Source organism: Varroa destructor, unplaced genomic scaffold (assembly GCF_002443255.2).
Source record: "Varroa destructor unplaced genomic scaffold, Vdes_3.0 BEIS01000002.1, whole genome shotgun sequence".
NCBI classification, from domain to species: domain Eukaryota; kingdom Metazoa; phylum Arthropoda; class Arachnida; order Mesostigmata; family Varroidae; genus Varroa; species Varroa destructor.
In genome coordinates this window covers 20,386,106-20,410,668 of record NW_019211455.1, presented here as the reverse complement: position 1 = coordinate 20,410,668, position 24,563 = coordinate 20,386,106, and the positions used below count along the sequence as shown (strand labels likewise).

Below are 24,563 nucleotides of genomic sequence, written 5' to 3'. Positions count from 1 at the left end.
GATACATTTAGAAGAACCATTGGGACCAGCCGAATTGATAGATTCTAATTTCGATCTGAATCCATCTCAAAACTTACTTGTAGGTAAGGCAGTATTATTCCTCGTTGATGTACCCAGCCCAAAAGCGTACCGAACTCATCGAGGGCATAATTTGTCACAACGCAGCAGAGACCTTGACGCTGTTTTATGCTGAAATCAGACACAGTCGAACGAGATTGACCCAACAAAAATAACAAGCGAAATTGCGGGCCTGTTAATAAACTAACTACTTTGTTTTGAGATGTTGAGTATAATACTAGCCTTATAGCATAAAAGTGTGAAGTCACCCATAGTGGTATGTTTCTTCGACTAAGTTCTCCAACACTTCTATAAAAATATGAAAAGAATCTAAACGTACCGGGAGGCGGAGAAGGGTAGATTATGGCCGGGGCAAAAGCAGCTTGAAGCGTAAATGGAAATGGGTATATTGATGGATACTGTCAAAGTGGCAAAAAGGTACACAAGTAACGACCGTGAGAATGCACTTATCATTTCACAAGGATAGTTTCACTCAATCGATAATTTATTATAGTATCAATGATCTGCGGTCTGATTCGCCGATGTAAACTTGTGTTTTGTTAAACACTAATGTTGGCATTGTCTTCGCGTTACTACACGCAACAAAAGTCACACAAAAAAGAGAACGAAGAAGCCAGCCACATGAGTACAGACCTAATGTTGACGCGTGAACTACAACACGTTTGAATTTCTTCATCAGACCGCCTGGCAGATGTCATCTCGTTGCTGATTCTGCCGTTAACAATAACTGTTAACGGTTTTTATCGCTATAAGGTTACGACAATGATTTTATGCTAAGAACAGAAACGCGAATTACAGAAGTGGCTGTAGTAAACGCCACTTTCGGGTATGTATGTAAATATTGAACGGGCTATTCGAGAGTTGCTGGGTTCCTCTATTTAGATAAGATGATTACGAAATGCTAGACAAATCCGATTAGAGACGGTTTATCAGTAACGCTAATGATAATGTCCTTGACCGCAGGCGAGAATGGCAGTGACGAGTACATTGCAAAAGCTGATCTAGAGGTATCTTTTAATTTTTTTTTCCAAATTTTTTTTTTCCTGTTTCAAACTGTAGTGTAACGACGAAAATTTGACAAGGACTTTGGGTCCTATCTCAGTAAAAAATAATCGGGATCGTTTTTCTTGTAATCGTGCGCAGCAATTCTCAACTAACAAACGCAGGGTCCCTCAAAAACTTGTGCGGCTTGATGAGGTCCGTGTTAAGGTTTCTACCATAGTTGCGCCTAGTATTCCACAAAAGGTCTCCATGTGGTAATTGACGAACAGTTCAATAAACCTTGCGGGCCTTGTCTTGCAATAGCTATCGATGAAGCGTGTCTTTAACGTACAGTTCTCAATGAGCAGGTAGATAGGCCAACAAAGCCGAATGCAATGGTCGGCGTGATCGCTAGGGCTCATTCTACTGGACTTCAGAGTAATGGCAAGAGTAATGTTTTTGAGTCGAAATCGAGATTCAACGACCAGAGACTAATACCAATAAGGAACTACGCGGTGAGTATTAAAAGTGCATCTGTGAATAACGGACGTAAGGACTATGAATATTTGCGTGACAAAACAATCAGGGCAACGTTATCGTTGAAGCATCACTGAACTATTTTTTGTCCTATTAAACATTGATTAGCGAAATGGCTTCCATTTCCGCTATGACTGTAAATACGCCAGACTTATCGTGTCCTAATTAGACATTCCGTTACAGAGGACTACTTGTCTATTCGACTGGCACGTAACCTAAGGTCTACTTTTGCGGACTTCGTCGAGAACTAGGAAAAATGCTCAGTGCTGCCTAAGCAATTAGTTTTACTTCATTAGAATTGCGTGGAATTGATTATTCCCGATATACAAATCATGTCTGCCTTTCATAGACATTGCTGTATGTTACGGTCGTAATACTGATCACTGATTTGTCCTACGCCTACAGCTATAATCATAGTAGAGTTCCCTTGGATTTGTACCGTGGCGAAGTCCATGTCAAGTATTTCGATGTACTAGAGTTCGATTCACCTAGCTCTTCTCGTTCCATGAGAATAGGTCCGTCCGTAAACTTCTTTACAGCAAAAACTGGGTACTACTCGTCGCAGTATAAAGCCACTCAATCATAGCGTAGCAAAAGTGCCAACCTCTCTGAACCACGTTCGTTGTACCATTTTGCCTCAGACTATTAATTTCGTTAATACCCGTATATACCTACAATATAGAAAATAGATCCCGTCTGATCGAATAAAAGGCGAAGGCTAGTGATTCCGCGAGTTGAGTCATTTATTATAATATCATTTACTATAATAATAAATGGATAGATATATACAATAATTGTATTATATTAACTAATGATTGAACTTATTAAGAACTATTACCGGACGCTTAGGCAACCTTAAAATCAACCTTATCGTCCTACGTCAGACTTGACGTTGTCACTTGTGGGACGGGAATTATTTTTAGCTTAAATTCAACTCCAACAGAATCAGACAATTCATATCTAGTAATTATTGCGTGATCCGATTTTCAGATCTAGTAAAATGGTTCTAGCGGCTCATCAAGTAAGCCATATAGGCAGACCAAGTTAGGTAACTTAAGTAGAGAGTAATTATACAATAATTGACTTTGAACGTGTTTGTGCACGATGCCGAACATCCCCTTACATCTTTTGACAATGTTGGTTATGCGTGTCCAATACCCTTAGCGAATCGCCTTCTGAATAAGTTCCATACTAAATTTGTTTACCGTATTGTTTGGTGCCCTCTTGCTTGTTGCCCCGCTGACGCTTCAACGCAGCTATCCGCTTATGTATTAGAACACCAGCTCCACTAACATTGCAGAATAGAAGGGAAGCGGGTATTTAAGCAGAAAATCATGTTTTTAGCCAACTACCTAGAAATAACTTGATAGCTTAACAATTTTCCATTGGACGCCGTGCAAAATATTTAATTATACCTAAAAGTAAGTAACTTCAGTTGAATATCGGCTCGAAAAATAGATTCGTTCTAATTCCTGACTTTGGTTTATGGTAGTTCCTATTCGCACTGTATATCAATACAAGCTATCATACTGGTTAAACATTAAATAGAGACACAAATCTCATGTGCTCTTTTTTTTTTAATGAAGTGTTTTGAAAACTAATATATGAAATACCTAGAAAATATCAATTAATAACTTGTGATTAATAATAATAATTATAATAATTAATAACTTGTGAAGCCGATGACCTAAGGTGTCAAAACTATTGAATTCACGATCAATAGAGAAAGGAGCGTGTCGTAAGCTCGATTTCGTCGAGCTTTCTTAAAATCTCCAATATATTTTAGAGTCCATTTCGAACTATAAACTGGAGCATCATAATTCCCACACGTTTGATGGGTCAGATGTAAAAGGCGAGTGGAAACAAGTTCGGAAATAACTCACTACAAATGTAACTGTATTCTAGTATATAGAACAGAAAGGGTAGCAGAACGTTTGTGCTTTCAAAAGAAATTTTTCGCGCATTTTTTTGCCCTCTCCTGTTACTCACGTGTGCTTTTAGACAGCGGTATGCGTTTGGAGGCACGAAATAAACTATAATAATTGGTAGGTACAAACCTTAAGTACATCTCATACGATTTAGTTAACGATCATATTATATATTCAAATAATAATAATATTATATCGTATAATAGGCGCTATTGCGTGAATAGCTTAATATATCTAACATTAGAGTTTAATGATTGCAGGTAAGAACCATGTAGCCTAGGCGTAAGAATAGGTCTGCATGGATACTTACCTTCTCCTAAAAAATGAATAATGTCGAGATTTGCTTGTCCTACAGGATGGTTCGAGTAGGCAGACTCATCCCATATGTATACGACTAATTAACCACCTTTCAATATTTCACAAAGAGCCTATAAAAAGGTACATATCCGGGACGAAGAAAAAGTGTGCTAGATAGTGCTATAACTAAAAACGCAAAATGGTTACGTGTAGCGTAATGTATGTCAAGATGTATTTTATTACTAGGAACAACTGATAAGCGGGACTGGATTCCTGAAAAATCTCTACAACTATATATAGATTATAAAACTGTAGTCTATTTTGCCATGTTTGCATTTCCTTGGCCGAGCATACGTTTGGTTATTTTTTAAGCTTTTTTTTTCAGTTTGATAATATGTTTCCTATTTGCTTTGGGAAGCTTTACAAACTCGTTACCTTTCGATACATTTCGTCCTATAGGACACATACTTCATACCTCCGTATATTGAACCTAAAATTCCCTACCTCAGCTGGCTTGGACTATGTTCATGGCACAATTTGTATCGACGATTGGCATGTATTGCTTGCCGTTCTATAATCATGATCCAAACATTGATGGTCCCTCTCAGAGACACCCGTAAAAAAAGGCCAACCATGCATACGCCATCCAGCGTTCGACGCTTGAGAGGCTTTTAAATTTTTTCCACCCGCCTTTTTTATCACTAGCGTCCGTACATCAGGCTCATATACCCCCTAATGCTTATTTCTGTTTGCTACTCGCGATCAAATAGAGCTCGTCTGCCGTTGTCTTTCATGGCGGCTGCGGATCGTTCCGTCAATGCGTAATACACCCGTCACATATTATATGATTATGTACTATCCTATGTGAAATAAGTAGCCGCTTAAAGAGAATGATGGAAAGAGAAAGAGAGAGGCAGGGTGCGGGGCTTTAAGAAACGGATGCGTATTTGCCGTTCCGCCAGTGCTTCTGTGCGTATCACACCCAATTTTCTTGAATCGTGGACTCTTTTCCTTAGATCGTGTAAATTGCCGCCCATTTCTCAAAGACATCGTCCCTTTCTGTTACTGTTAGCACAACCGTCAGCAGCGGTTTCTGGCACTCCCGCCTCAGTGCTCCTGGTCACGAATCCTGGAAGAGGAAGGCATCTTGCGACAGCCGGAGAAGATTTTGTTCGGAAGCTGCTCCGCTTTAGAACTCTCGCTTTGATATAGTCTGGCTTGATGGGCTGTCGTACTGAACCCGCGTTTCGAGGCGACCGCCGACTTCCTAGCGACGTTGCTATGGTGCACGCTGTAGAACCTAGCAGCTGAGGTTGGAGCGGAGGCCAAGACTGGCATGAGCCTTCTAGGCCAAACTGGAGTTCTATTATGTCCTAGATTTTCTGCTATGGCCCAGTGAGAATCACGAGCTGTAGGCCAACGCATCTGGCCCAAATGGAGCAGACATCGAGTTTTGGCCGTGTCGCGTCCGCCGCTTCTCAGACTACAATAGTGGTCCAAAAAGGCCCAGTCTGAAATTCAACGTTAGTCGTCCAGATGGAGGGTCTAGAAGTGTCGAACCAATGCCAACAAGGAGAATACGGAGGCTTCCACAAACACTTCGATAGCAGACACTCATGGCGTAACCATGATCTGCCGGTCTATGCGGACGCGCTACGCAAACCTAAGGAATCACGAGCAGGAACTAACCGATTTTCTATCTTAATGAGTTCGACAAAGCGGGTTTCAGGAAAGTTTAGCTACAAAGCAAAGGTGCTAGTAGTAAATCTAGAATTGTGATGCACAAAATGATAATCTGTACAGGGTAACCATGTGTGCTTGTATGTTCATTCTGGGCTGGTCCATATTGAAATCAAGCAGATGTTGTTGAAATTTTTGTAAGTATTGCAATTGAACTTCTCCATAAGTGTCTTCTTTTTGCCTTTCGAGCATAGCCTCTACTATAGTTTTGACAGCAGTACACTTACGTAGATCAGCCACAGATGTGGATTTTATTTACTTTCTAGACTAAGCTATTATCGCACTGAGCTTGACAGACCAGCCTAACGGTATAGGCACTGTTAGGAAAGATGCAAAGAAGAAACGTTACAAAAACAGAAAATTTCTCACTTCCATTAATGTTATCCAATGTCTTCGAACTAATCAAAGCGACCCCTTCGTTACAAACTGCAAATTATGATCCTATAATATATCACTTTGTTACAGACTGCGGCATGTTTCAATGGCATATGCAACAGCGTTAGCACAAAGTCAACATTATGAATATATTCGTAGTTACGCGCATTATTTGTGTAATTTAAATACGCTTGAGTAAGCTCCAACCATTACTATCATTAAAATAATATGAATATTATCTTAATAACGGTAATAACTGACGTTAATTCATAATAATTCATAATTAAAGCACGTATGAAAATTATACGTACTGCGTAATGATAGTTGCATCTTAAGGTATTTCATAGAAGGACAGCGTAGCTCAATTGCCGGACACGAGGTAGAGCGGTGTCAAAGAGGAATCAGCTAATTTTTTCGAACTAACCTTGGCATGTTTTTTCGAAATAGAGCACACGGGTGTTTGATCCCTGATTAACCTCTCAATCACCTATCTTGTCCGTCCATCAAAAGCCACCTTAAACGCTTACTTTGTGCAGAAGTTTAGTATCTGCTTCTATAATATATAAATATAATAATCTATAAATGGCTTATTTTTTCGTTGTTACGCCGATGCCTCTATGTTTCGAATTATGAACGAATTTTACGCCTAGGATTGTCGTTAGGCACTTTATCAGAATACGAAACTAGGAAACTACGTTAACCTCTAAGCCCATGTTTTCGACCAGGCAATATACAAGCCAAAAATTAAGTCTTACATCTAATTTATCTAAAAGGTAACACGATATTGTATATCATCGTTGGCTAAGCGTATGTTTCTTGTTTTTTGTTGCGTGACCATCGCCAACGCCACCGTTTTTAGCAACGTCCTTCAAGTTGTCAAATTGCCAATGCAAACGATAGCAGTATGTTGGTATTTTCATTACTTTTAATGACAGATGAACTCAGTTAAGTTAACGCATTTTTCTTTATTAAGGGAACTATCGTACACGCGGGCCAGTCACATGTACACATTGCATGTCCTTACATTGTATTTCTATTGATCGTTGCATCCCTTTCACTGCATCAATACAGTATATTGTAACAGAGAAAAATGGTACTATATATCGTGTTCGAGAAATGAGTATTGGCGAAGACACCTTCTCTAATGATTCTTTACTGAATTACGTATAACATTTTAAACAGTGAAAACGTTTGTGGATTAGAATCGTGCCGCCTAGCTTTTACGGGACTTTTTCACAAGGCCACAGATTGAAGCCTATTCAATCGAAATCGTAGAACTACTTCAAACGACCTCGACAGTCCGCCGACGACTATATCGCGCGGTGTAAATCTATAACGAACTTCAATAATTTTGCCATTTCGCTCGAACATCGATTTCTTTTATGCTTGTTTTCGTAATTTACGCATTCGACCGATGAACAACTTGCACTGGCAGGGTATCCCTTGACAAAAACAAATTTTCTGCCGTCACAAATTTTACGGCAACGTAACTATAAGAGGCTCAGTTGAGTATGCATTAGATTCTGGTCTGGTTCAGTCCTTCCCGTTATTCGCAACCACGAAAATTTAAGGAGTGAGCCAGACAGGGCAACTCCCGCGTTCGGCTGCCCCTCCAGTACAGCGCTTTATTGTACATTTTAAGGTGATACCAAAGGAATTTTGTCAGATGCGCGAGATTCAATGGTCGATCATCCAAATGCTAATTTGGATGCGCGCTCAGCCTGGTTCTAAGAATCAAGTTTTAATGCGATTTACTGGTTGGCCGAGCAGCGGCAACACATCCGTCAGTGTCACAGGCGTTGAAAGCCTGATGCGAACAAATAAATCATCACACGCTGATCTTGGCCATTATTCCCTTGAACAAAACACTTGTTCTGGTTCTGAGTAGTATACGCAGATTCCATTACGCTTGTACGACATTTCATCTGATTAATTAATCGATAGATAGTAAACACGTCGTCTTTAATCTAAAACTCACAAAAGTATCTTAAAGAATTAAGATGAATAGAGTCTTATTTCAGTAGATCTATATAGATCTCAGTCGAAACATAGGTCGTTAGGCTACAAAATGCCCCGAGTGCAAAATCCTAACGCCGTAATAAAAACGGCTGTTAATGAACTAAATTACTCACGTACCATTTCGTATGCGTGGTCACGTAGTGAAGGGACGAGACGATATTGGCTAATATGGGGACACTTACAGGGCATTTTTTCTTAAAAGTTCTGTCTTGTCTCTCAAATCCAGATGCTTATGAGAGCATATCGTGCCGACTCGATACCTATAAAGAACCGTATCTCACAAATACAGCTAAGTGCTAATCTAGCATGGACTTCGCATGCATCGAGTGCTAGGCAGTGGTACAGAACCCTTTACGTGTTCGAAGCGCTCATCTGTCTGACCATTCCACCAGCAGCAATATAAGCCGATGATTAGTCTGTTTTCTATGCTGTTGTTCCTGTTGCAGCATCTAATGCCCCATTTATAAGTACAGTAACCACCTAGCCCCTTCGATAAGCATATAAATACAAGATGATTCTATGGAAAAATAGTATCTTCCGTAATATTTGTATGGACTTCACATGGATGACACCGCTGCCTTACCTACTGATGGTGTGTGTGTATATATATATTACTATTTGCACGTGAATCGTGTCTTCTATGTAACATAAAGCCGCTGAGCCGCTTGGGGATGGAGAGACAAGTATTCTCTCTGCTTATTCTTTTTTTGTGTGCTTGCACAAACTAAATCAAGGTAACCAGGTCGCTCACAAGCTAAGTGGAGTGGGTTTTGCAGTTTTACAAGCCTGTAACTACGGCTGCAGATAGGGGGCGGCACTTAGGAAGAGAACTCATCTCGCATTTATCTTGCCTCTAGCAGGCTTGTGTCGGATCGTACGTATCTGGATGGGCACTTTACGCAAGGCAAAGGGCCACTCCGTCGCAGTGGGAAAAACTCGACGCAATAGAGCCACATGGTAACTGACGGCAGACAGTTGCCCCACCAATCGGTAAGGTGCGGAGCCACAGGAGCGCGCGAAATGCGGTTTACACTGCAGTGGCAAGAGAGACATTTGCAAGACAGAAGCGAAGACGACGATGAACAGTGGTGCGATGTGGATCGAGGCAACAGCAGCATCGGCGGCACTGGCAGCAAAAGGGGCTGCAGACGCGCCAGCATAAAAAGACAGTGGCAGTTAACTTTTTACTTAATAGTACTTCTGTGTGTGCGCGTGCCCTCTTGCGTTCTTTCTCCCTCTCTTTCTCGTTCTTGCTTGCTTCTTTCCTTCTCCTGTCCCTCGTCTTTCCTTTTTCACTGACGCCGGATGATCTTGCTGCTTTCACGCGAACTCCGCACATAGGGGCCTCGAGCAGTACGGTCCAATCTCACGCCATGCACGTTTCTTAGCTAAGCGCCGACCGACCGACCACACAGCCCACGTCCCCCTGGCAACCCGCCACCAGCGCTTCCTCTTAGAAAGGCTAAGAGAAGCCGCTACACAAACTTCACGCTGACGCTGCCAGCATTAAGGTGTACCACGTCTCCCTCAGGTAATAAAATGAGGGCTTACAGCTAACTCACGGTTGCGGGAGAGTGAGAAATAGTGAAGTCCGAGGGGAGAGTAAGAGAAGACGCGTGAAGAGCGCCGAACGATGAGGAATTAACAGCAGGGACTGCTTAAAGAGAGAAGAGATAGTCACCGGGAGAAAATGGCTAGATCACGGAGAACCTGAACGTCCGACAGAGTAAGTTCGATAGGGGAAGAGCACGGAGAACGCCGGGAAGAGCGCAATATAGGAAGACGCAAAACGAAAAAGAGCAGAGGCGGATCAGCCGAACCGCGCAATTATGAATTAACGTCGTTCGTTGAAGTCAATGAAGGTAGCGAGCAGAAACATGAACGAGTAGGCGCAGAATTAAGGGAACCTCGTAAATCACGTATCGAGGGAGAGCGTCTGGTGAGCTCTGGATGTTTTTATTTTTTTTTTCTAAACTATGAACAAACGCCTGCTTATTCGCGTTATAGCATTTTTAGACAGTGCGATATATACTACTAATTTCTGGAAATCGGCTCGTCGAGATAATTCTAGCTGATTGGAGACTTCTGGCAAACTATCGGTGAAAGAGCATACTTTGCGCGGCCCTAACGCGTGCCAGTCTTACCGCCTACACAAATGGCATTGGCTAAAGATTGATGCCAAGTATTCTAAGGCGACAACATAAGTGTTTGTTTCCATGAAAGCCGGACCATGTAAGGCAACGCTCTCTCTAATCCGAACGGTCAACACGTTTTGTGCACTGGCGTTTTACCCATTCTTAATAGTTCAACGGTTCCATAACTGAAAGTAATTGAAATAGATTTGCATCTCAAACCGTTAAAGATAATCCGCGCTATTCTGCGAAAATGGTAGGTTTCTTCGCTTTACTTAACACTATCGTTAGAAAAGTATAGACGTACGAGTATGTGAGTTTCGAAACGCGTTATAGATAAATGGTCTTTCTGCCATGTATGATAACTCTGGAAGGTCTATTCATATGTTAAGAAGGAATAAATATACACAGATATACATTAGAATTATTAGTGGACCAGAGGTGCATGCTAGTCAATGCTAGTAATGCTGTGTTTCCGCTAGTAGCATGATGACTGTTTCTTAAAAGGTTGATACGGACATACTTCAAGCTATATTTTGCACCTATATTAAAGTGACAATAGGCTCTTCTAGAAGTTGATCAACTAAAATTATCCTTTATCTTACTGCCCCTGGAAGATGCTTTGAATAAGTTTCGAAGATCATACAAACATTAATGGTATGCGGCAATAAAATTTCTCCCAGTCTTATATAACGGAATATATGTATGCATCGCAAATTACGCAAGAGGTTTCATTGAATGAAGAAATAAATACTATATATATATATATATATATATATATATATATATGTAGTCTTACTGCAACTGGTTATAAACAGCACAGTATGAGATTAGATAAATTCTACAAAACATGTGCTCCCCAGTAGGCGTCCCTTCATTGTCCTCTGCCTTCCCTAGCATTTTGTCCTAGCGAATTTTTTCGGTCGCGTCAGCTCTAGACACGAAGCGTGCGACGTCTTCTGTTAAAATCAGGGGGTGCCTGGTATTAGTGATATTGCACTACAGTTGCGGTGGCTGCCGGTTTCTGCATCTGACGTTGACGTCTTCTGCCTTGAGGCATTGGTGCGTTTTGCCTATGCTTGTTCCTAATCGCTATGACATAAAAACATTGAGGCCTCTGTAAAACGTATGCCGGTCAAAGGTGCATAACAGTTCGTTTAGTAAATATAACTCTCGCAGAAAAATTCTGCTAAATAAGCTGTTTTTCCAATACATAAATGAGTTTATAAGTGATCCGTTTTCGTATCGCGAGCATTACTAGACTAATGTAAATCATGGAAGTGTACTTATTATTTTTATTCGATTACGTAAGATCTAGTGCAGTATATTTGCCATGTTCTGCGAACTCAATTCGTTGTGAATTTTCTGGCGGAGCTGACTTAATTCTATTAAAAACGTAGCTGTAACAAATAAAAACAAAAAAAAAACTGTAAATTTATAGATGAAAAACGTAGCATTAAAAGCCACGCTTGGATGTGTTGGTTGTTATTAAGTATTTATAATTTGAAACAGATTTTGTTTATTTCTTATGTTTTATCTTAGCTTTAACAATACCGATGCGAACATAGCTTGCAGTTTGCATTGTTTACAATCTGCTACACAATTATTATTATTAGCAAGGACGCAAAGTGGTCGCCAAACAACTCTAATTTCACTCGTCAGCTCCTTATTACAGATTTGATCACAATACATGGCGTCTTTTGGTAACAAAGTCACTTTGGGTTGGGTGCACCAGATTTGACCCACTCACCGCAAACGATGAGTCGCTTCTATCCCCGGTTGACTCAGCCGTATAGTTGGGTCCAGCTTATTGTGGTCCTGTTTACGCCTAAAATGTGTGGCTTTCTGCAGCGAAAACAGTCCAAAAGAGGCAAAATTTCAGTAATGATGCTGCGGCGGTAATGATGATTAGTGTTACTATTAAGTATCCTACAGCACGATCGAACACTATGGGGCGCTTAATGTTCAAAGATCACTGAATCTCGGCGACAGTGCCCTATCTGGCTGGTCTTACCAACTTTGTCTTTCATATTAGTTTTCTTTGGGAAAAGCTTCACCCCATCATTTCGTTAGTTAGTTTGTCTGTCATGTTGACTGTGACGATATGTTAGAAAATATTTATTATGTGCGTTATCGTTATTTTTAAAAATAAGTACTACTAAATATATGTTTAAATATGTGTACATCTGCAACCTCTAGATTTCATCTGTGAAGCAAATGTTAAAATAAGAGCCTATTTGAGTTAATAGAACCTTTGTTGAATCAGCAAAATAACCAGTTACGTTTCTTTGTTTGTAATTTCAGCTATTCTCACATTTTCTAAAAGTTGTCTTTAGATTGGAAAGGAAGTTCCTACGTTGTCAAAAAACCGGCTTTCTTGCTCCCCTTGTTTGTTGTTTATTTCTAATATACCGTTCCAGGGCATTTTTCCCGCTTTGTCCGCGTATTGCGCTGCGGGTACAGTCTCGACTGGAAATAATTAATCATAGATAGATAGATAGATAGATGTTGTAAGTAAAGAAGATTTATTTTTGACACCGTTTGTACTAAACAGAGACCAAAACGCTTCCGGAACAGCTAAGGACACTTGCTCTGTACGCGACCACGATACTATGGCTAAAATGACTGCTCGAAACGGTGTCCGGGACTTAGAGGATGCCTCCCCCTTGGCCGGCGACTGTTTGAATTTGACGACGACCATCTAAAGATACTCCTAGTGGAAGACGGTTGGAGAAAACTTGATAATTGACCGAAAACATAGGCTGTAGCCACATGATGATGGTGACCATCTCAAATCTCTTGGGTTTATACACGCTTGGAACCTGAATACGTAATGAACTTTCTAGATCTAAGAAGGAGTTACGGTTTAACCTTTTATCTCAACTCGACGTTCGGTAGTGAGCGTCACGCGGCCTTAGTGAACGATTTCCGCACGGAACTGTTACCAGCGATGAGATGTGCATAGGCATGAATCAAAGGTCGAAATGGGTAGTTTCAGAAGAGGCTCGGGTTCTAAACAGACTTTCATCCAAAAAAAAAGTTACGCTTTGCATTTGATACGACTGCTAGAATCTGATTCACTGGTAACTGCTTCCTACAAACCAGAGAATTGATCGCGAGCTCACTTGATTCAGTCATATAAAATTAATCAAACTACTTAAGAGAAAGGACCAGACAAACGAGATCAGATCGTTCCGCTTCATGACAACGCGAGACCGCATGCAGCAAACATCGTCAAAGTTGGTCTCTTGGACTTCTAAAGAAAAGTTTTATTGCAGCCTCCATATTTTCCGTACCTTGCGCCGACGGATTTCTAGCTTTTCTGTTTACTAGCAAAGGAAACTAGGAACCACACATTTGACAGTAAAGGGGTCTCAAAACATGAAGATTTCCCATGAAAATAAATAATTTCGTAGATTGACGGCAAAAGGTCCTGGACAATGACAAGAAATACATAACCTGGTAACTTAATACAATAAAGATTAAAAAACGTTGTGTTTATTTAGTAAAAATAATAAAAGAACCGCAGTAGCCTTCCTTTTTAGCGTGCATACAAATGTGTATATATATATAGCAAAATGTATTCTTTAACAAAATTATCGTTAGCAATGAGATCTATGGTCATATTAATGGCTACATGAGTACTTACACAGGCTTCAGCAAAATGGTGCGCTTATAGTTCCTATTATCTCAATGTTTTCTAATAGAATACGCCTGGCTAAATGGAAAGAAACATACATTTTCTAATTGATATTTCCTCCGTAGTACTCTATTCCCTATTTTGATAAAGAAGTACTACGCGAACACATCGTTGTCACTTTTCTTCCTGCCAACAATTTTTCTCCATTACGTTCATAAACATTTAGCTGATAAACACTTATTTAGTCTGTACCATATATTCCTAACACACGATAATGAACAATTTACGGCAGTATACCCTAACTACATAACTGTGGATCCCCTTTGACTGGTATAATAATTCAATTCATAAAGACGGACCTAGGCTGTGTGAACAACTAGTACGCCATTGCTCAAATATATTCAACGAAACCTACGAAATGTTTAGTAAAAGGCCGAAGCGTTAGCAGAGTCTACGTTGATAAATCAGAAATCACTTAGATGATACACCAACAAATGTACCACGCGATTCCACTCGCCTCTTTGCAGTTCGGACAAAATCGTGAAGATCGCGAAAAAAAAAAAACTCGTTGCATACAATATAACTTTCGGCTTCTTTGCCAGGCTCACTTTCGCATCCTTCTGAGTGAAAAAGCCCCTCGGCTCAGCTATCTTGTATATCATACATATAGGCTGCCCACAAAAGAAGCCTCCGCCTTCGCTCCGAAAGTCCCTTATCCTTACGGTCTCTTTTCTAAACAAGATGACATAAATTATGTCAAATTTATAGACTTATTTATAGGCAGGGCATATCTGGGAAAGTTACTCCACCCTTCTGGTAGCCATCAAAACAAGGGCAGTCGAGCTGCACTGTTCGTGAGATGGGTTCGACTAGGTATGCCCTTGGGCTTTAGCAATAAAAATTAAAAAATCGACGGTAACAAAAGAGACGGATACAGAAATAATATAGAGGTTTGGATTTTTTGGTGCTTTCAATATCGCCGACGGCCGCAAATCAGCCAAGCGTTTGTTGATAAGACTGTCTAACCGGCGTATTAGGTCAGTGAAGTAACATATGCATATACAACGAAGCAAAAGCCTTTTGATTGTTTAAAAACCTTCATTTTACAGTTCTTAAAATACTAATAAAAAATTGATGAAGACCAAGATAAAAAAATGTAGAGTGAAGACTCAAACTGGCTAGTGATTTTTCTCAAACTGCCAAAATATTTTTGCCGCGACAGTATATATAGCTCAGATGGCCTTTGCAATATCGTTGGCCACTAGATAGTGAATGAAAGCATAGAGCAATGCAAAACTTTGTTTTATATACCTGCGTATGTAACCCGAATGCATTGTTGTGGGTGTCAATAGAGCAGAAAATGAAAGGACTTTTCGTAGGATAGGGAAAGCGGTTATGATAGAAAACTCTGCATGCGCATGCCTACGACATACGACAGATGCATTTATTAAAACTTGATGGCGTTCCCTATTCTTTAGCAGATCCTGCGTTTAACTAGCGCGACTTTTTGTTAAGAGCTGGGAGTATTTCCGTCTTTGTCCTGTTGCAGCGGCGAATCACTGTGCCGTAATAAGCTTGCTCCGCAGGCCTTTTGCCATACTAAGGTGACCGGAAGGTACGCAGTATAGGATCAAGGTAACCGACGATGAAATTCATGCGGTCTGCCACAAGCTTGACATCCCTCGTAGATCGCCGATACTGCTCTATGCCAGACCATGTACATTATATGTTAACGATTGAAAATGTTCCCTATGCTTTTATAGCGATCACAGTTCCTATAGCGAAGAGGCACTAGTCCATGGCGTTTGAGCCTTTGAACATTGCAATAGAGGAGACGTGTCCGTTTTTCGCAATGTAGCGTCTGTCGGTATTCCTTGCGTGCTGTTTTACGTAACTTGCTTAATTTAGACAAAAAGTGCGCCACGAAATGATATAAGTATTTTATCCGTTTGGTCTTTTGTTTCTCAATTTCGGATCGTACCGTCGCTGAATCCGATGCGCGATTCTCTTTGGGTTCATCAGGAAAAGATCGGATTGTCAAAGCTTTTATTATTATTATTATGAATAGAACATGATTTTCGATTGGCAGTGGTATGAACAAGTGAAAGTAAAGGCACGTCACAGTGTTTTCTTCGATACGTTGCAAAACAGTATTATAGAAAAACAATACCTTGTATACTTTTGGAATACGATATATGGAACGCAATCATAGATCGACATTAGGGACAACGTAAGATTACGCGTCTTTCAACGTTATAGAGAGCTTTTTATACTTTGAAATAACAGTCTAAGATTAGTTTTCTGTAAGCGTAAGCCCCTTCTAAAACAAACACTTTCTAAAACAAAAAGAGGGCTCAGATCCAAATCGGTTATATTGGATATATTTAAGTAAGAGCTTTTCTAATACTAGTGTTTGATTATTTACTAATTTTCGGCAAATATTTAATATAGTGCTTAGAGGGCCTATATAGATGGTGATGCAATAACATCAAAATCAGGCTTTAAGTATCATAGAAATGCTAGCATCACAGCCGTTAGCAACGAAGTCTTTAGCGAACTTTGGAAGAGTGTTTTTCAAGATACTTACGCCCACCTGCTGTGAAGAATTGAGCAAACTGCCGAAGCGGTACCTATGTCACACAATAGCTTGTCACCAATGCCTATCGCGAATGATAGTCGCAACATAGAAAATTATCATTTATGAGCGAAATCTACGGTCTGTATAATCTTCGTCGATTATTCCCTGTTTAGCTAACACACTCTGTACATACAAGGCTGTACATTTGGCAAGCATGATCAAACATTTTACACAGCTCTGCTTGCGGAAAGCTGTAATAAACGAAGAACCCTATCTTTTTTTTGCTCGAACTGTATCACAATGAAGCCCAGATCAGTTCTACCTGTACACACCAGCGTGGCTATGCCGCCACCATTGACAAAATAAGTCCTTTGATATGATAAGCTCTGGGAGCACTAGGGAAGAGTGGCTCTGCATGGGGTGTTTCCCAACAAAAACGACGCTGAGTCATTTCTTCTACCCTTGATGAGCAATTAACGAGAGAACAGGTCTTTCTCCTAATTAAGAAAAAGATAATTGGACATCCCTACGCTAGCGGCCGGGCAGGCTGTTTGGGCCTTCGAACTGAGTGTCCGACAGCAAGCACATGGGTGCAGCTCATTTTCCATCTCTTTCACCGCCGCTTTCCTAACGCTAAACAAGAAGGTTGCACGCAGTGTCCTTTTTTCTCTATCTTAAAATCCTTTCTTGATTCTTGGTGTCGCGTGATATCTTGAATGTTTTCGGTTCGTTCTATAATTATTCGAGTGGAATTATTGACGATTTTCAGAAAGGTTTCTCATCCCCAATGGGGACGCGGAAGGCGTGGGTCTGTGCATAGTACACGATAGAAATAACAACTCAATTTAGCGAATATGCTTAGCTATTTATTTGAATCGAAGGTGTGCGTCAAGCTTTGACTGGGCAAATTTGGTCGCATTGAATGGTTAGAATCTTGCGGTGGATCAAGTAGTGTATAATTACAAGATGCATGCCTTGAGAACGTGTGTGAGGGCTGAACTAAGGACAGTCTTAAACATACATGCGCAGGGCCGGCGATCATCAAGCTACACAACCCTATAACACCCTAATCGAAATTCGGAGAATGGCCATATGCACGGATTTAAATAGTAACGCGCACGTCAAAGCAAATAAGCAAAAAAAAAAGAGTCTTTTTTTTTTAAGTAATAGCGTAAACTTGACTTCGTACTGTAGACTACGTTTATGAATTGTTTTCGTTGTGATTCTTAAATATAATTTCACAAGGCTAGTAGATCTTTAGGGAGAAGAGCTATGTATATTTGCCCCTCAAGACCATTAGACTTTGTCTGATACATTTATGATCATTTATGATGAAACTTTGCAAATCCTTTGTAACGTGTTGATAAATGCCCGATCATGGCTCGAGCTACTTGGTAGGATGGAAGGTCTTCAGTAATCACTTGAGTAAATAATATCAAATAAACACTTAATATATCTAGCAATATATATATATATATTTTATATTTCCTTATACATCGAATGAAAACGATCTGAACGTTTATGCACTTGTGTTAATAGAAATTTGGTCGTCTCCTAACCTCTCGTACCCGTACGCTCTACAATGATAGTCAAAATAGTACTTGGATTCAAATGATTAGAACTTTTTTTTGGCTTGTCTGACCTCGAAGAGCTACACACACAATCTGAATGTATCAGTATGGCAAATCCAGACCTTTCAAGTCTATTTCCCTATGGGAAACTTCTGTCTGCGAACGTTTCATCTATAGTCAATAAAAATTGTCGATTTGATGTTTATTTTGACGTCTACAACCAGACGTAGCGGACGAAGTCGCTATAAGCACAAAGAACAAGAGCAGACAATAAAATCGGAAGAACAGCTCCTCTCTCGGTGAGGTGAAACACTATCCTACGATCTAGTGGATAATGATCCTGAATCTAAACTGCAATCTTCGTAGGTCGTTACATAATCTGCTGGGTGAGTTGGCTAGGACAGGGGTCTTGATCTTTTAATACAAAGTGAGACGGACGTCGGACTACGGATTGGTATCCAGTTGGGATGGGGGCTGGCCATGGCGGTTACGATAGACGACAAAATGCTCCCGCAGTCATCTCTGAACGCTTCAATTTTTCGAGTATTCATTTCCCCAGCTTGTATTTAAAGCCGGGCTAACAGTAATCAAGAAAGGCAGATAACATTGAAGAAAAAAAAAAATGTATTTGTACTTTGAATTGATTTGGCTACTAGCTAGCACTGTTTCTTATGGTAAAAAACTGCGGTCTGCTCCGCGCGGAAACGGTTTGCCCTCACAAAGATAATGCTTGAAAAGTACGCTCATGCCTTAGTCACCTACAGAGTCTTTCTTGAAGTGAGTTCCAGACAAAAAGGTACTGTTAGAAAATTAAAGTCTCTATTCACAGAGTACGCGGTTAACATCCGCAACAGTTAAGGCGTTGTCTAACATATACAACTTCGTGAAAATCGAGTTGTTTTATTACCCTGTGAAGCATATTGACAGCTTTTGCATAGAATTTCAGTGGAATATCCGCTGTCGTCGCTTATATAAAACTGGTAGAAGTGGTTGAAAGTATCGCAAAACCTTAATTAGCAGGTATATGTCATATATATGACTCCTCATTGTTTCCAAAAGATAGCTAGAACGTTGCACGATTTTTATCTAAATAACAATGCGCCCAAATATAGGTTGGTATTCGTGTGCCATTGTAAGGGTTCAATAATCGCGTCGTTCGTTGCTCTCTGCAACGCTCTGTAAGTGACATCTCTTTGAGCACATAGCCTTTCTCAGCAATGCATCAAAGAACAGTGCTGGCGCAAGAATCATGACTAAATGCCCCACCTTCATTGTATGGACTGCATGTAACATTAGGATGAATTGATAGGTCAAGCTTTGTGGAATTCTACGAGCGATATATTCAAGTTTTTCTATCTCTAATAATGTAGTTGGTAATTTGGCAATGCCAACACGACAATTACTAGACTTACTATTATTAGACCAGCTTTCAATAAGTTGAGAAAACTCATAGGTTGACGCCTCGGTTCAAGTTAACGGTGTTCTATATACAACCAACAGGCAGACAGGCACTGCTAATAGATTTCGTTACACAATATGAACTACTGTTTTAGCTGTAGCCCTCAAGTATGTACGGCTCACCGACGCCCTTAATCAGGCCGAGAGGCCACTTCTGTGATAACTGGCCTCTAGCTGCGAATACTGACAATAACAACAACAATAAACTAAACAATAGCCATTGATTGTGTCTTTGATATGTTACTACTGACGTTTTGTCTGCACGCTTAAATAATATTAACCCTTACGTGTGCTACACTTTATAATTTAGCATAGCAAGTGAACCAGTTAGACGTATATTATTTCTTCGATACTAGTAGAATGTTCTCATTGAAGGATCCCCCCACGAAGGATAATTGTTTTTAGGCCTTTTTTTTCCAACGAGCAAGTGGCCATGTTCTTACATCAAAGTGTCTTACTCGAGGGTGTTATATCTGTATTTAGTTGGCATTCAGTCAATGTCATGAAGAACAGCGATATCGAATCGGCCTCAAGCAATATGTAACCCCTATCTGCCGACAAATACGCATCTATTTAATCGAAACGTCGGCCATTGGCGTACGCTGAAGGGTCTTTGTTGCCGGTCTGACGCTTGATCTGCTATCTATTCGGTATTGATTCGTCTTCATACTTCAGTACTACGAAGAGAAATCAACGTGAGTGGATATGTAGTAGATAGCAAGGTAACAACCCTTGAGTTTTGCTCCATAAGCCAACTGGCCAATAAGGCAGTAGAACCAGGTAGCTAGTAGGTCCTTTTGCAGGTGGGCGTTGGTGAATATAGCCGAACCGTCGAGCACCCTCGAAAATAATTAGACTACTTGACTGTCGATGTGCACGAGGTCTTCTGTGCGATTCTCTGGGACATATATACACGTATAGCATACACTTCAGCGCACTATATGTTGGATCGTCATGACGGGAGTGGCACCGACGCCCGCTTCCTAGGAATCCAATAGCGTAAATATATTATAGTGCTTGTATAGTAAGAGGGTTGAACGAACCTCTATGGACTGCGTTTGGTTTTTGTGGGGTATGCAATGTGCATGCACTGAAGGTAAGATCAATATGTAGTGTACTTCGCATTTCCTAAAATTGAGGTATTATAGCCGCGTGGTACAATATACAGCGCAGCTAAATTTCCGTTAATCCGGAGAGCCTGCTATGAATGAAGTAGCGAATGGGACGTGTTTGTCGTTCATGTCTCGCTATGGTAGCACTCTTTCTATGTAGAAAACAAGATCACGAGCTGTCGCCGCAGACGGAGTTGTGAGGCGTACGTTCTGTAAAATGCGTTCAGGACTCACTGCTTGTATCCATTATCCTATGACTAAAGGTTCATCGATCATAATCCTATCCAGAAGATAAACATTGTGTATTAAAGCATTTATTATCATGGTATCGAAATTGCCTAAGTATTTTCCTATGTCGCCTGTATTTATACACCTCCGGACACTTATTTCATTTTCAGTTGCATCGCCTAAAACATTAGATACTAACGTAGATACGTTGCATGCATAATGCGACCTCTGGGATCTCACTGCAAAAGGCGCTCATCAGACGGCCAGATCTGTCTAGTTCTTCTGTCGCTATTTGTGCCGAGTTTTATACCCTTAGACATGTAAAGTTCCTACGCGAAAACGCTTTCGACTTTGTGAGTGCCAAGCAAGGGACAGGAAACTTAAAAAGCACTCGAGCACCTCAAACCTTTGCTTCCTTTCCAGGTTTTAAGCAAGCAAGTGTCCCACCTGCCGTCTGTGGCCGGTTCCCTGCCCCTGAGCCGCTTGGCACTTTCACTTTTGAAACGACGATACGCCCCTACCGACGCTCACAGCACCCGGTCAAAATACGGACGAGACGCAAACGACGAATTGGCAACGGTGCCATTTTGCATAGAACAGTTAGCTCTGCTTACCTGTCCCCCGTCTGTCTGCTGCCTACCTCCAACAGCCTGGCTCCACCCTTTTTTATCCCTTTCCAGGCTGTTGATGCCTTGAAATGCAAACTTACACAAGGAGATAGAATGAAACATAGATAAATAAACAGACTGGACCTATGGGTTTGCTGTATCCAGCAGTACTCGTATTGGTTATCGAAATGGAACAAAGATACAAGGTACGGCGAGGACGTAACAAGCGTAACACCGGCAATAGCGTACGGCAGCTGTAGCAGGAGAATGAGACTCAATTCTTCACCGGGTGTGAAGTCCTATTCGCTCGTGGAAGAAGGTGCTGACAACGGCTGAAGCAGCTATGGACTGTTCGACGGAGACGGCACTGATAACAATGACAAGGCCGATAACAAAATATAAGAGACCTGTCAACTGCAAAGTGGTCCAAAGGACTAAAGCCGAAATTAAATATTACGAGAAAAATAAGGCCGTATGCGAGAACATCGCAAAAAAATGCTGAAAATAGGTTCTGTTCTACTACTTTTTGATGCTAGGTAAATATTTATAAAATTTAGTGTTAAATGAAGAAAATAAAAACTTTAACAGAATTATGTAGAAACGGCGAACCAAACCTAGTGTACAAGCAACAAACCGAAACGAGATAGATTTGTAAGCTGACAAAGAGAAAAGAACAAAAAAACGTACTCGTATCATTTTACGCTTGTATTTATCAAAGTATTAATTTTCAGCAATGCAGACGCCCTACTTTGGGTCGTGATTCGGACGGCAGCGAAAACACAACGCACAGATAATAATTTCAGCAAATTATATATATATATATATATATATAGAGCATATTAAGGTTACTGTGTCTAAGGGCCGGTCACCGTAGCTATATTTTACCGGACAGCAGCTTCTTCTTTGCTAAATTACAATGAAACATGATGTACTGCGTAATCGTTACATCGATCAGTGGTAACGAAAAACACTTCGTTCTTGGCTCGAACTTCGTGCAGGTCTGATTGTCCGGTATCACGTACTGTTGTATTTCATCCTAATTATGATTACTAGTCTTCAGGCTACAAAGATCTTCAAGGCATTGTGGCAGTGTACGATGAAGCATGCATGAACTTTCATGACCAGGATCTTATATCTAACTTATGACAGCCGAGACATAAACAGGCGCTCGTTGTGAATGGGATATTGCTGCGATAACGCAATTGTCATCATGTTAAGCAATAATTAACATCAGGTATGAGCGTTCGGGACTAGAGTAGGCTTTGTAGCCAAAAATATATGTCTCATTGCCCTTGTGTTCGTCCACGCAGGCGCTGTTGTAGGCGCTTCCCGCGGCTCAGGGGATCAGAACCCGGAAAGTTGACTCGGTCGACGTCTCGTGTTGCGCAAGTTTGTTGGGATAATTGTGTCGAATAATTTAAAGTTTGTTCGATTATCAGTCATATAGTTGAAACCGCGGGGGCGGTAGCTTGATAGTTATTAGAACTGTACTGACCAACCAGTTACAGGGCGACCCAGTATCTAGTAGTGGCTGTAGTAGACACGATGTGTATGCACAATCGTACGGCCTTTGTAGTCCTATTAAGTGTGTGTCAGCAAGTGTACATATAGGAAGGAGAGACAATTGTTAAAGTAGCACTTGGCCAACTAGGAACAGGGGGCAAAAAATGCAGAACTGCCTTCGCCTATACAGTGTAGTATTAGGTGTATAGCTAGCTGTATAGGCTATATAGTTGAAGATGGTTTTCCGACTCCACATAAATTCAACGTTTTCCTATCTTTAAAGCATGTAAAAATGTTCCGTTGAGCTCGACGGATCACGCATTGCTACGTTTTTAATAACATATTTGGTGTTTCTATTTCACCTTTTTCTATCTAACCTCACTTATTTTTCGATGCTTTTTAAATGAATTATTTTAGTCAAAACCAGGGGCTTCGTAGCTCAATCCACGCATATGTTGCTTTTATAATTGACCGTAGGTTTTTCGAACATCTGCCTATGCGATCTTTCTACACTTTAGGCTTCGTTAACTTTTGACGGTTTATACTTATAAACTTCTAAATATCCATATAGTTCTGTTTTACCAATCGTAAAAATCCACTTGATATCTATTAACAATTTGAGCGGCACGATTTGACTTGAGGAAAGGCAGCAAGCGACTGAGAAAGCGAAGGTGATTATATATAATTTTCTTTATCAGAGTGCGTTAGTGAAGGCGGCCATGGCTGTCGGAATGGTTCGTTGCACAGTTTTAGGTAGAAATTAACACAAGATAATAACGGATAATTGCCAAACGGTATCATTCAGCGTAATTTATTTTTTCTTATAGCACCGGAACATGCTACAAGAGATATATAATGTTTTGATACAAAAACATAGCAAAAAAAGAAATACTAACGAAATAAACAGTGATAGCTTGGGGAAAAGTAAACATTTCATGAGTACCGCAAACAACTTGACAAAAAAAAATATATCACAAGAAAAAACAATACGAAAAACCTTGGCGAAGAAAGCTAACGGAGCTTCCGAATGTCGGGCTGCACTCACGATTTTTGAGCGCTCTATTTAGTAGCGAGGTTTCATTCGGTCGGTGGCAGCTGGATTTACGTGGCCTGGATCCCTCACAGAAGCAAGTGCTGGAATATTTAAAACGTTGTTGCCTGAGGCACATTTAGCTGATAATAGAGCGGCAATAAATTGCATCACAAGTCAGCACACGTGTACATAGCAAATAAGCGCGGGCAGATTTGAAAAAAATAAACTGGAAAATACAATATCAATGCTGTCCAAGCCTGCAACAAGATTTAAAATGTAATAGCAGTGACTAATTCAATCGGTACATCTGACGGTCAAAAAATGATGTAACGGCAGAATGTGGGTGAGAGTCAATATGCTTTATATCCCTGGCAGGCCAAGATACGACTGGCGATCACAGCGCGTTGGCAAAGGCGTAAGAAGACAATAACATCTATCGTGTTACAACATAGGCCGTAAGAGGCCGCCTCAGTGTAAAAGTTATAATGCATATAAAGGAACTCTGTTATCTTCTACGAGACTGCGAAAGGTATAAGCATTAAACTCGATAGTAAATTTTAGTACAAGAAAGGGAGAGAAAACACTTCCGAATTTAAACATTTGAGGAGAAACCTCAGCCGAATTGGAAATGGGAACTCAAAAACTTTGGGTCCTCGTGTCTTAGCTCGGAATCGAACCTGCGTCCTCCCAGTAGCGAGTACTCCATTTTTCATATTGCAGTCACTTAGATAAACAAAAAAGACTA

At 40.5% G+C, this 24,563-nt stretch overlaps 1 protein-coding gene across 4 annotated transcripts in view; it reads right to left on the bottom strand.

The window, feature by feature from the left end:
* The window catches only part of LOC111244756 (uncharacterized), a 32,279-nt gene extending 8,105 nt beyond the window's left edge, over positions 1–24,174 (bottom strand). For 2 of the 4 annotated variants that reach the window (XM_086980484.1, XM_086980483.1), the window contains exons 1-4: positions 23,831–24,174; positions 11,838–11,932; positions 398–11,204; positions 78–189 (exon numbers count right to left, since the gene is read on the bottom strand). In XM_086980484.1, the coding sequence (XP_086836610.1) occupies positions 78–189; positions 398–531 (246 nt within the window). In that variant the 5' untranslated portion in view covers positions 532–11,204; positions 11,838–11,932; positions 23,831–24,174. The remainder of the gene's footprint in view (positions 1–77; positions 190–397; positions 11,205–11,837; positions 11,933–23,830) is intronic. The other 2 variants (XR_015321448.1, XR_002671054.2) reach the window with 2 other exon arrangements.
* Positions 24,175–24,563: the final 389 nt, after the last annotated feature.